Source organism: Scomber japonicus, chromosome 5, assembly GCF_027409825.1.
Source record: "Scomber japonicus isolate fScoJap1 chromosome 5, fScoJap1.pri, whole genome shotgun sequence".
NCBI lineage: Eukaryota > Metazoa > Chordata > Actinopteri > Scombriformes > Scombridae > Scomber > Scomber japonicus.
In genome coordinates this window covers 23,265,909-23,278,762 of record NC_070582.1, presented here as the reverse complement: position 1 = coordinate 23,278,762, position 12,854 = coordinate 23,265,909, and the positions used below count along the sequence as shown (strand labels likewise).

The window sequence follows — 12,854 nt, the reverse complement described above, 5'->3', positions numbered from 1 at the left end:
CTGTTTATCACTCTTCCCTCCACCCTGTGGACCTCACAAATACACAACTGCACATGCACACAGGCAAGCACACATGGATACACAGTCTGCGCAGCAGGTTTTTCTGATAATCACTGTATCAGTCATCCTTTGTGGTGAGGAGGTAAATTCCCCACACGGGGGAGTTTTATCAATGCCAGAGACATGTAAATCGATCTGGACATAGTCTCTGCTAGCTTCCTAGTCCTTATCCTTTATCCATCTCCCACCCTTTCAAATCTAACTCATTACCCCTTCCCACCCAAGACCAATTCTGGCACTCCTCCTCCTCTCCTATTCCTTATTTCTTCTGTCTTTCTCTCATTCTCTCATGTCTGTGATGTGTACCCGTGCTGCTGACAGATCCATCAAGCTGCCACTTAGACCAGTGGCAGGCCACATCATTTCACACTAACAGACATGTCCCTGGATAACCTTGGTCATAATAGAGTGTAATGGCAGAGTTCTTCCAGACCCTGAGGTCAAAGGGTATAATCATGAGCATCTTGGAAGCTACTGCATGGGCTGATTGGCAGGATTGACTGTGATGGGCCAGGGGAGGATAAACGGAGTGTGCATGTGTATTTGTATATATATATGCATTGGTGTTCATGCGTTTGTGCAAAAATCATCAGCAGGTTGAGTGATTTATCAGTGACAGGCAGGCAGCGGATGACTTTGGCAGCCATGTTTTTGTGTCAGTCGTCGAAAATGTTTTTTTGTCAACTCGTCCAGTTCAGTCACTCATGTCCTAAGAGAGGGATATTTCATACAAGAAGATTGGTAAGGTCACCTTGGATTGAGTGGAGATGTGAAATGTGGATTAATGAAGTGGTTTTCACAGGCTAGAGAATGAGAGCACAGAACAGAGCTGATTAGATCTGAAGGTCATCTATATCAGTAATAGTAAGTGTACATCTAATAACCTACAGTAACCTACATTTGAATGTGAGGATGATGACTTGTTTCTAAAGTGCTGTACAGAAAGATAAACTTGTATCCTCTGAGGATTCTGGATAATCTTTTAAAATGCCTATTAAAAATAAATTATTATTAAATATTATATAAGTATAATTCAATACACAAAGGATCTAAGGAGAAAATTATGATAATAAGATGTCCATTATGAAAACCATTAATTTCTGGGAACACTGACATGGTTTTGTCATGTAAAAGTGACAGTGAAAGTGAACTACACTTGTGCTGGTGTTGGTAAATGTAAAATAATAGGAAAACAACCTAAACAAAGAAAGTGGGCAATGAATGAATAATGAAGACTATTTAGTGTAATTCAAGCAGACAGTGGTGATGAGCTAACAGTGATTCACTTGCCTTACTAATTACCTCCATATATGAATACATGGCCTATTCATTGACACATGAGAGTGGTCAATAGTTAGCCAGGCAAATGAGTCAATAATGGACAGTCAACAGGTCAGTGGGTAAGAGCGGTCAACTGAAACAACCCAAATTAGCTCAAAACTTTGTAAATAAATTCAGAATAGCTCTAATAATGTAATCTGGGAGTTCTTTTAGTTTCTGCACTTGTTAATTAGGTCTTACACTGAATGAGAATCTTTGACACATAAAAGGAACACTCTTGTGCCCTAATCATATGGTGCATGAATGCACATTTACCCTAGGAATGGCAAACTATATGTGCAAAAATAAACAGTGTCCATATGCATTGACATGCATGTGTTAGTGCTTGGTGGGCTTGTACAGTAGTGTGTGAGTGAGTGAGAAAAGGAGAAAGCGAGAGCGTGTTCTTGAGAGTGTGTAGCACAACAAAGTCATTAGCAAACAATCCCCACAGGGCTGTAGATGAAGGAGCTGATGAAGTTAAGTGTCTTGCTTTAGATGTTCAACATATTGACCGCAAATTTTCAAATATACATCAGGATCTGTCCCACGCTCATTAACACTGCCAAGACGGAGCCAATTTCCCTGTTTATTCACAACAGCTAAAAGTGGTTAATTTATGCTGGATTCACAAATTAATGTAGCCTGTGCATAATGCTCAAGCCTTGTGCAAGCAAGTTAACAGCATAATCAAGAGATAAAGTAGTGTCTTGAATACAGAGGAGTTACCTGGATTAACTCTGGCTCTGAGTACATGCATTCCCCTCTACCATGATCACATTCAAGGTAGGAAGTCAGGATATTAGTAGTGGCGTTAATAGTATTGAACCCACTTAATTATTATTACTTCTACCACAATCAATACACAGTAAGTTGTCAATATGGAGCAGCTAATGACTGTGTTGTACACACAACTGCTGCATTATAAAACAGATCTGCAATGGCACTGATCTGTTTACTGTTTCTTCATATTACAGTAATAACATACTGTGAGGTGCATTTGATACCTGTTCACACTATGGGTCTAATTTACTAAAGGTCTGCGTGTGTAAAAATGTGTGCAAACTTGACGTCACCTGCAAAACATGTGCAAGCTGATCTACTAACGCAGTGCACTAAGGCTGGCGTCTTTCAACTGTGCAAGATAATACACACTGCCCATTTAGTACGTTTGCCTTAATGAATATGTAATATGAGGCGTTTCAACCCCAGTGTGCAAAATACAGGGAGGAGAAAATGCAAATATGTTATTTAGCACGCGCATTGTGATTTACCAACCGCACTGCACTCAGATGACTTTTGTCACTGTGGAGAGGAGGAAAAGGAGGCACAATGACAGAATACACACAGGATTTCCACCTGTGTTATAGTTTTGGAGTGGAATATTTTTGGTTGTATTAACAGCATTGACTTCATCACAAATAATCTCCCATATCTCAGTTTTTCTGGTTATATTTGTTTTTGTTATAACTCAATATATTTGTTAACCTCTTCCACCAGAACCTGATCACATTTCATTTTGCGCTTGCAGCTTTCTGCTCGCCCAAACTCTCCATTCAGACACGCAAAACCCTCATTTAAATACTGCTGTCTCCACCCTGTTGCACCTGTTTTCATTTACGTTATTCTTAGTAGATCACCGGCAAAACGCACACAAACTACCCAATCTATTGCACTGTGCACGCAATTTAGTACCCTTTATATGGGATCTTAGTAAATCAGGCCCTATGAGTTCCAGTTTAAACTATGAGATAAGCACATCTGTACCATGGATGTAGTTAATAAATAACAGGTATTTTTTGGGCATCATTATCAGGGGTGTGTTTGGCTCATAAGCTCTTCATTTTCAGACTTGGGTACAATTTACTACAGTATACATAGTTTGTGTCTTTTTAAGTGGCAGTGTTAGTTTTTTTGTGGCATTCTTGTCCACAAGCTGTGATTCACCCTACAGTACGTGTCTGTTGTGAGTCTATCACACACCAAATCCTCCATCAAGAGGACATTATGTGCCTTAAGGGGAGAAGTCTGTCTGTCTGTCTGTCTGTCTTGTTGACTCTGAGTAACTAGATGATAGTCAGGGAGCTTTCATTCACACCCAGGTGTCATTTATGGCCATGTGACTTGCACACAAGAATACATTCAAAGCAGATCCACACACCCACACATACAAATCATACATATAGTGATGGTTAAAATGATGACATGCTACTGTATATAAATAGACATATCACAGCATTGCCATAAACTGACACTTGTCACAAACTGCGACATACTTTGTTATCCATCAGTATAGTATTTCAAAGCTCTGTCATTGTCACATACACCATCACACACATACGTACATACACACACAACAAATGATATAACCAAAACTGAATAAGAATCCTCTTCACCATCCCAAAACAACATTTTTCAAAAGCTCCTCTGTATGTATTTGTGCATTTATTAGGGTTGATGAGGAGAACAACAAAGCACTAAAGATTCATAACTCACATTAAGCCTGAATGGAAGTGTACTGACCTACACTGAGTAAACTCACCCACAAAGACACACTGTATTAAACATACTGACAGGCAACACTCTGAGATACAAGTCATTATAAGTTTGTGTCTATGAATTCCAGCAGCACAGTGGAAAAAAAAGATGTCAACAATGGATTTGGATGGAAAAATGATGGCTTGACTACACATTTTCACTCAGGGGAATGTGATGTACCTTTTCAATTACCAGTCCCTACCCTAACAGGATAGATAAAAGATTACCACAATACTCAATGCTGAGAAGAAAAGACACCTGAAATACACTTCTGTAGGCCCACAGGTAATTTCAAGAAATAATAAATCCCAGCGCAAAACAAAGAAATAAACAGGTATAAAAAAGAAAACTAAACCTTGCTATTGTCCCCATGAAAGCATCGCTCCAGAGCTAAGCCTGCTCTACATTTACTGGCTGGCTATTGTGCACCCCACACTGCATACTGGTAAAGTTAAACTAATGAAAACACATGTGTCAGCAGTTCAGCAGTTGAAAAGCGCAGCTACAAAGTTAGTGACAACCTGACTAGGTTCACTTAAGGTGGACCAGCTATTCTTATTTCCGTGACAATGTCAGCCTCTCCTCCTGATGTCCTAACATCGCTCATGCATCACTCCACTCAAGGGTGGAAAATTGGATACATTTCCTCACAAAGGAAAAGCAAAAAAAAAGCCACACCAAAGAAACAACAAATAAAAAAGAAAACAAAGCTTTCTCATCTGACAACACAGCAGCTGTTGCCTTTGAAGAGAAAAAACACAAATGCCATCGGTTTAGACGTCTGTCTGTCTCCTGTCGAGCTCAATGGGGGATCCCGCTACATCTTATGCTCTGCTATCCTCCATTTCATTATTTTGTCTGCACTCCATCTCTGTTTTATCTCGATAAGACATATGAGAGATAAAATCAGTCAAACAACACTGCGTGGGTTTGATGAGCTTTGTCACCACAGTGAGCAGCAGCACTAACGGTTTTAGACGTCTCACCAGGATGTTTTAGATCCCCAGCTACCAGTCAGAATGGTGTAAAACTCAATGTTTGTTGTCTTCAGTCAATGTCATTTAGTATGAGGCACAATGTGACACAGGTATGACTAAAAGCTAACAGTTCTTCATAATCTCCAAACATCTGGTGCCCTGTAGGTAAAATCTATTACCCATTTTCATTTTACCAGAGCCTCATTGATACTTAATACAGATTGGGAGAAATAGTAGATATACATTGATTTTGGAGTGGTGATTGGAAATCAAATTAGGATGCTGAATGTTCAGTGACTTTCATATTGATTGATAACAGACAAAGTGCTTTGTAAGGCCTTACAGCTTCAGGATAAACCTCTTTTTATTTAGGTTCTTACAGAATGCTTTGAAAGAACAAGGGACAGGGAAAAACTGTGACAAGATTTGTTATATAACATAGGTATAATCTACATTCAGAAAATTTACTAGATTGAAGCTAGAAGTAAAAATGTATATGGATGTAAAAATATATATGAACAGACGAAAATGAGTGAAAGAGGCGGCAGACAAACAGCATAGAAACAGAGTGGGTAATTTTACAGTCACTCTGTGCAGCCAGCCTGTTAAGATCAAACTGTGTGCTAAGCCCTGGCTTCTGGCTCAGCACCATGCAAAGCTGATGGATCAACGCGTAGAGGCACAACATATGAAACCCATTTATTTTAAGGGGTGTCTGCATTCATAGACACATGCACACAAACACACACACACACACACACAACATAAAGTTAAGCAGGACGGGTGAGTGTTAGAGGCATTTCTATATCCAACCCACTCGCGGCACAACAGAGGCGGGAGAGAACGGCCAATCTATAATCATTAGGAGGGAAGAGTAGAGATGGCGGAGAAAGAAAGCTGCAGTGCTGTCACCGAGGTGTCGGGATAACAAGATTAAACCTTGTGTGATTCATCTGTGGCGTTCTGCTCCTCACCCGCCCACCACAATCTCTGCTGGTTCATGTACTCAACCTTTATCACTTGTTTTCTCTCTTTCTTTAGTCCTAAATTGTTATTTTAGATACTGTGTATGCAAAACTTATATATAACTGTGTCAAACTATCATCATGAATGAAACTTTCCCTCATATTTTGGTACTTATATTACAGGCCCAGATGCAGAGACTGTATAAATTGACAAATTACACAAATTTGCTTCAACTTCAGACAGGAAGCTTATTTTTTTGGAAAAGAAATCAGAAATTAAAACAGAATGGATCTTGTTAATGAAGACTGAATGCAAAAAAGTGGACAGATCCTCATCCCTGTCCTTATATTTTGGGCCATTTTAGGTAACGCAGCCATCTACCCTGTCTGTGGCACTGCCTTGTCATTCTCAGCTCTTACATGCAGTGTCCTTAGCGTAGCGCTTCAATTATTTGCTTCAGGGGGCAATTATACTGCCGTCGTCTCCATTTCCAAACTCTCTTTCTCTCTTACATACACACACACACAAATTTCTCATCTGCAATGTTATAACTGACATCAAGGATGGAGTCTGCAAACCACAAGTAACCTCACTGAGCTAAAAAAACAGCATAGCTATGTAGAGATCTACTTCACAAGACACCCATCCAAAGTGTTCTAACTTCATGTTCACTATCCATTTCTAACCCTCCCCACACACACTCTTCCCACTATCTCCCTTCATCCTGCACTCCATCCCTCCCCTCCCTCTCTTCCTTTCTCTCGCTGGGCTTGGGGACAGTAGAGTGACTTTGAAGTTGCACTGCTTCAGGAGGAGAGAGAGTCACTTCGGCTAATTAGTTGTCCTTATCCCAACAGCAGCAGCCGCCACAAGCTCACTGGCTCAGAGGGAAAAACTACCAACTGCTGCATGCTAAAGATACCCTTCTCCCTCAGCTAGTTGTTAGTGCTAGCGGCTAGTAACAATTTAACTCACCCCGAGACTAAACTGCGGATTAGAGAAGTTGCTCCACTCAGCATAATGATAGGTAATATGGTATGATATATGGTACAGTGAATCCTCTGATCTCAAGGAAAGCTAGTCAGACCGTCGTTGACTGCAGCAGCAAGATTCTACTCTATGTCCATTTTCTCCACCGTGTCATAGTCATCAGTATAACCATCACTATTATAGCAGGTGGATGGTTCTTCAATACATAGGGGAACTGCACTCCAACATAGAATATACAACATTTACCCCAGGTATAATCAGAAAAGGGGTAAAGACAGTATCATGATACTTCATGAAAGTAACTAAATTATCAGAGCTCAACAAAGGTGAGGCACCCAGGCCTAATGCATTATCAGTAAGGCTGGACATTGGACCTCAACACTTCTTTACAAAGTAACTTGTCAAGTACTGAAAGCTGGCACTGATTGTTTTCTTTGATAATTAGCAGTTTCAGACTGTATTATTTGAGCAAAAATCTTGTACAGTTCCTTGTGTTTAGCCAGCATTAAAATCCGACATGCCTCTTTTGTTCAATAGAGAAAGGGTTTCAAGAAAAACATGTTTACCTTCTCTAAAGCAAGGCATTGAAAAATATTTTGTTTTACTGTTACTACTGAAAGCCTGGTTCTGTATCAGCACTAAAAATGAAAACTGTTAAATTATACCCTATTAATAAAGGGATTATCAATCATTTCTGGCTTGTGACCCTATTTTGAAGAATTCTCATGAAAGCAGAATTTGATCATTTGAATTTTTACCTTTAAGAGAATGGAAGAAGCTCCATCTCAATAAAATCCCTACCTGACAATAGAAAGTGATATCTTAGGAAGAGATGTTCTTTGGCCTGCCCTGCACTTTGACTTTTTCCTACATATCATCATCACATTCAACTGTATAATTAATATAATCATTATTTGAATTGCACAATCCTCTCGCTAACAATTTCTCTGTGTAAATGTCACATTAATACAGCAAGAACAAAACACAGGCGCTCTTGACAGGAAATGTGAGTAGAGACGTGGTGTACTTACTAAGGCATCTGTGTTATCTTGTCTCAGCAGGGATTCTCACAGCATGTCCATCTCTATCTCCTGAGCCTGGCTCTCTCTCACCCTTCCTCCCTTTCCCTCTCCACCCTACGGCCCCACGGCACAAATATATGGCAGCGATAGAGGGAGAGGGCTGGCTGAGTTTCAGAAACATTAACTACTTCCTCAAGACACACACACACACACACACACACACACACATAAAGTGTTGGTTCTAGGCTTCACTTTGTATCGGCTCGCCATACTTCATTCTGTTTGGCCTCAGTGCCAACGACTGTAGACAAACTGTCATATGTGCACATACTGTGTTTTCTCTTTCTGTCTGTTTCTCTCTCATCATGTGAAACATGACAGACAGCCACTTCCCACAGATGGAGCCTCTTATTACTATTCAACTTACTTCATTGTTAGGTTTTCTGCTTAGAAGTGGTTAAAAAAGAACAACACTGGCACTTGCTCTTTAAAGTCAAAAGAGCAAAAAACAAACTGACATAATGTTTGTAGACAAATTCATTTTCCAAGACAATCCAATGTCTCCATTGTCTGTAGTGTCATAGCCTGTGGGGCTGTGGCCTATAGAGTTCAATATTAGTTATACAAAGTTCAACACACAGAGTGGAGGAAAGATCCCAGATATTCTGAGACAATTAATTCAACCAGTCTCCTCATATCCACAAACTCCTGACTCACAAGGGCAGTCAGGGACAGGACAGACTTAGAGGGGTGACATGCGTCATAGAGAATGTATCTGTGTGCATACATATTGATATGTGTGTGTGTCACTATGACACATGTACACACATTTTTATGAACTCATGTGTGAGTATGTGCACCCAATATGTGTCTGGGATGTGTGTAAGCATCCATATGTGTGTACTATGTCAGTGCTGCGTGTTCACACACGCGCACACACACACACACACACACACACACCTATCCAGAAGAGTCAAATTCTCCCCTAATGGCACAGTAGGGACCCAAGACATTAGCATATTAAAAGGTGACATTTCACAGTCTGAGCCATGCAGTACAGTGCAGCCCGATCACTCTGACAGGCTGACAGCCACACAGGCGGGCCAGAGAACAGACACATAGACTGTTATGTTCACTACTCGGGGAATATGGGAAAGTGGCTGCTGGATTTCAGTTAGAAAAACACCTGTATAGCCACTGAAAGAACCTCAGTATAAGAGTGTTTTTTAAACTGATGTGTGACACCAGTGTGATCCAAAACTAGATGGAACTTCACAAGTGACCACACAAAAAGTGTGGTCTATGATTCAGACTAATAATTTACTGTATACAGGTGCAAGGTACATTGCCACAGAGGTTTTGAATTAGAATTGAGGCCCAAAGGTACCGTATATCAGTAGTCAATAAAAAAATCAATACACACTGGGCCTGATTTACTAAAGGTCTGCGTGTGTAAAAACGTGTGCAAACTTCACAACATCACCCGCAATAAATGTGCAACGCTGCACACTGAGGTTTGCGTCTTTCAACTGTGTAAGATAGTACGCGTATTCTTAGTAGATCACCCGCAAAACGCACACAAACGAAATGCGCAATCTATTGCACTGTGCACGCAATTTAGTACCCTTTATTTGGGATCTTAGTAAATCAGGCCCACTGTGTATAGGATTGGATAGAAATGCTGACAAACACACAACATCTGCATGTCTACAGTATATAAATTTGTTTTCCAAATGCTGCAAAATACTGAATATTGTCTGTTACATGTGGATGACACACACACTATCACACACATAATTTCCATAAAAGCAATGCTCATTACATCCGTGCCAGCTGAAACAGTTATACACACACACAGATTTCTGTATCTGATCCTTATCTGATAGCAATTTGTTCGAAAGATTTATTAACATGAAATATTGGTAACTGATAACAAATTTTGGCATGACTCAGGGTAATTCATTTGCCCCTGGAACCTTCATAATTTAATCCCACCTGGCACATAAATGAACACACATGTGCTGTCACATATGCACATATACACACCCACCAGGGGCTAGCAGTTGAGAGAAGAGTGACAACGGCTGAGTTTGGTAATTGGCTCTGAACTGCAGCTTCAGCAAAAGCCTTGGTCCTGTCGGAAACCTGTCAGCATTTGGCAACTTTTACTATCATTTTCCTCTGCAGGATAGCACAATGTGAAGCACCTGGGTTAGGACATTATCCTGTTACCTCTCTCTCTGCTGTCACATGTTACAATGGTTCCGGCAACTACTTCTGCTACAACTAATAATACTTTTGTCAGTGCTGAAGCGACAGAAACGACCTGTCTTTTCCTGATGAAAATATTAGACTGCATGTTGAGCTGAATAAGAGATAGAAGGAGAGCAACTTCCAGAGCATGACAGCAGTGAGTGAGAAAGACTTCGGGAGACACTGACACAGCAAGAAGCTGATTAATACCGACTGTTTATCAAACAGCAATATCTGAGCAGGGAGAGCTTTTCATCTCAAGTCTAATGACGCTGCCACAGATGTGATGCAAAACGGAGGGATTTTCCATTTGCTGATAACCTGCACTGTGAGCAAACCCATCCGCTTCCTGCTTTCCAGCTCATAAGCAAACAATTACAGTGGGCGCTTCTCTCTGCGTGAGTCCTGTGAAAGACAATTTTCAGGTTGCAGCATCTCGTTGTCCTCTATCTTCCTTCTCTCTTCAGTTTCTTTACAACTATTCCATCAACACAAAGGCCAATTTTGCAGCATGCCAGTTCTGAGCGGGTACTGAATAAGACTGCCCAGCAGGAGCCCTGAGATGTAATAAGAAGAGAAATCCATATTGTATCCTTCAAAAAGTGACTGTGTGTGTAACAGTGAAAATTATAAATAAAAATGTTTTGTTCAGAATATTTTGATGCATCTAAGAGTGATGGTATATTAATTACAGTTGCCAAAAAATTGCTTTATTGTTGCACTAACCCAGGTTTAACCCAGGAAGCTCTGAATCATGACGGATGAGCCAAACAGCAGCTGAGTCCTTCAGTTTGCAATTTGAAAAGAATGAAAATCAGTTGTTTCAAAGACAAACTGTCACTAACTCATCCAATGATTCCACTCTTAACGAGGTGTATTATGACATAAATCACTCATATTCAAACATTTTTTGCAGCATCAGCCACTCAAGCAGTCCACTCTTCCTAATTTTGATTTTTTAAATGCCAGCTGGCAGTCAGCCCAGATGTTATGTGTCAAAGAGGTGACTCAGTCATAGTCTAACTCTTAGTGTTGCTTCATTCAGCGGACATGTTGCATTTATACATTTTGGAGAGAGAGAGAGAGAGAGAGGAATAATGTTAATAATAAAAGTCCAGAGCCAGACTTGAAGAAGGAAAAGTGGTTCTGTTGGGGTCATGTAAAACCAATATACTGTATGCACCAACAGAATGCTCGAACTTGCAACATTTTAAGCTTTTAGGAATTTGACAAGTATTACACTTTATTCTCATATATAGATACCCATATAAGTAAAAAAAAAAAGTTAAAAGAAATATCCTCAGAGGAAGAGACACAGGGGTCAGTAGAGTAAAAACTAACTACTTCAACAACCTTGACTGCAACAGTAAAGCCACTGCTGGGACTGAAAACTGTAAACTTACCTTCATTAGTACTGACTCACTGAGTTTCTCACGGTTGACAATCTTTATGGCGACTTTCTGGCATGTTACACAGTGAACTCCGAGCTTGACCAATCCTGCAAGACAAAGAGGACACAAACACTGTATTATGTCAAATAGATCAAACACTGCATATTCATGTCTGTATTTAGGATTATCAACAAAACAATGTATGTTCAGATGACAACAAAAAAGAAACTGATGTATAATTATGTACTATGCTGAATGGGAGTTCCTAGTGAGCTCGTACTCTCATTGTGTTTGTTGAAATACAGTAATGCATTGTGTAAAGAAAAATAAAGGTTGTTTTTTTTGCAAACCACTAATGTGCATTTAGTGGACTGATGTAAAATGGCTTGGGACTTTATGTAGAGAATGCTGATAATGATTTCTGTGGTGTAGACAGCTCCTTAAATAAACTGCCCTCTGGGGTTTATTTGAGTCATAAAGGCAGTAAGTGAGTGGGTCATTTGTGTTATTGATTCCTATAAAGTACTAAACTGATGTAATGCAGTCGCGTTAAGTTAGCTAAAACAGACAATAAAACGTAGTGGTAACAAACACAGGCAATGAAAAGCCAAAGGTCAACCATTGAATGAGTAGCATTATTGACCATGGCTGAAAACTGCAAACATCACCATCTAGAGAGAAACATTAACAACTGTTATATTTCAACAACTGCAGTAAAGGGTCGTAAAAAACGACCCTTTACTTCACAACACAAACACATTCAGGGATGTGGAAAGACTTCAGTGTCTAATACTCCACACCAGCCAGTTCTGTTGGGAATCATTGTTCAGCTTGTTCATACTGGCATTAGTATCAACATCAAACCTTGCGTATCATAAATCCTGTGATTTGTCACACAATCACAAATGCATCTTCCGTGCCTTGCCTCAATAATGTCCCAAGGTATCCTTAGTTAAATGATAGACCACAAGCAATGCAGAAAACATGCAGAGAAACCTCAGTGTGTGTACAGTTAGAGTGGAACAAAGTGGCACGTTTATATGTATTTGATACAGGGCAGCCATGACGACAGCACCAATTCATTTTCTGCAGGGTACCACAGATCAGCACACACATTAGAAAGATGTTTACATCAGATAGATTACTTACAAACTCAAACAAACGCACACCCATACACAAACAAATATTGACTCTCTATTATTGATTTCCCCTATGGTCCTGAGCTGCCGCAGGGATTTGGAGATGACAGAAGATGATTTTTTAACTTTGTAAACTACAGTGTTTGAGCTCTGTAATGGCTGGTACACTGAATTTACAGAAACATCAACGTGGAATAA

At 40.0% G+C, this 12,854-nt stretch overlaps 1 protein-coding gene across 1 annotated transcript in view; it reads right to left on the bottom strand.

Annotated features, from left to right (window-relative positions):
• brsk2a (BR serine/threonine kinase 2a) overlaps window positions 1–12,854 on the bottom strand; it is a 159,586-nt gene that overhangs the window by 53,789 nt on the left and 92,943 nt on the right. The window contains exon 2 of the mRNA XM_053318772.1: window positions 11,530–11,624. Within this exon, the coding sequence (XP_053174747.1) occupies window positions 11,530–11,624 (95 nt within the window). The remainder of the gene's footprint in view (window positions 1–11,529; window positions 11,625–12,854) is intronic.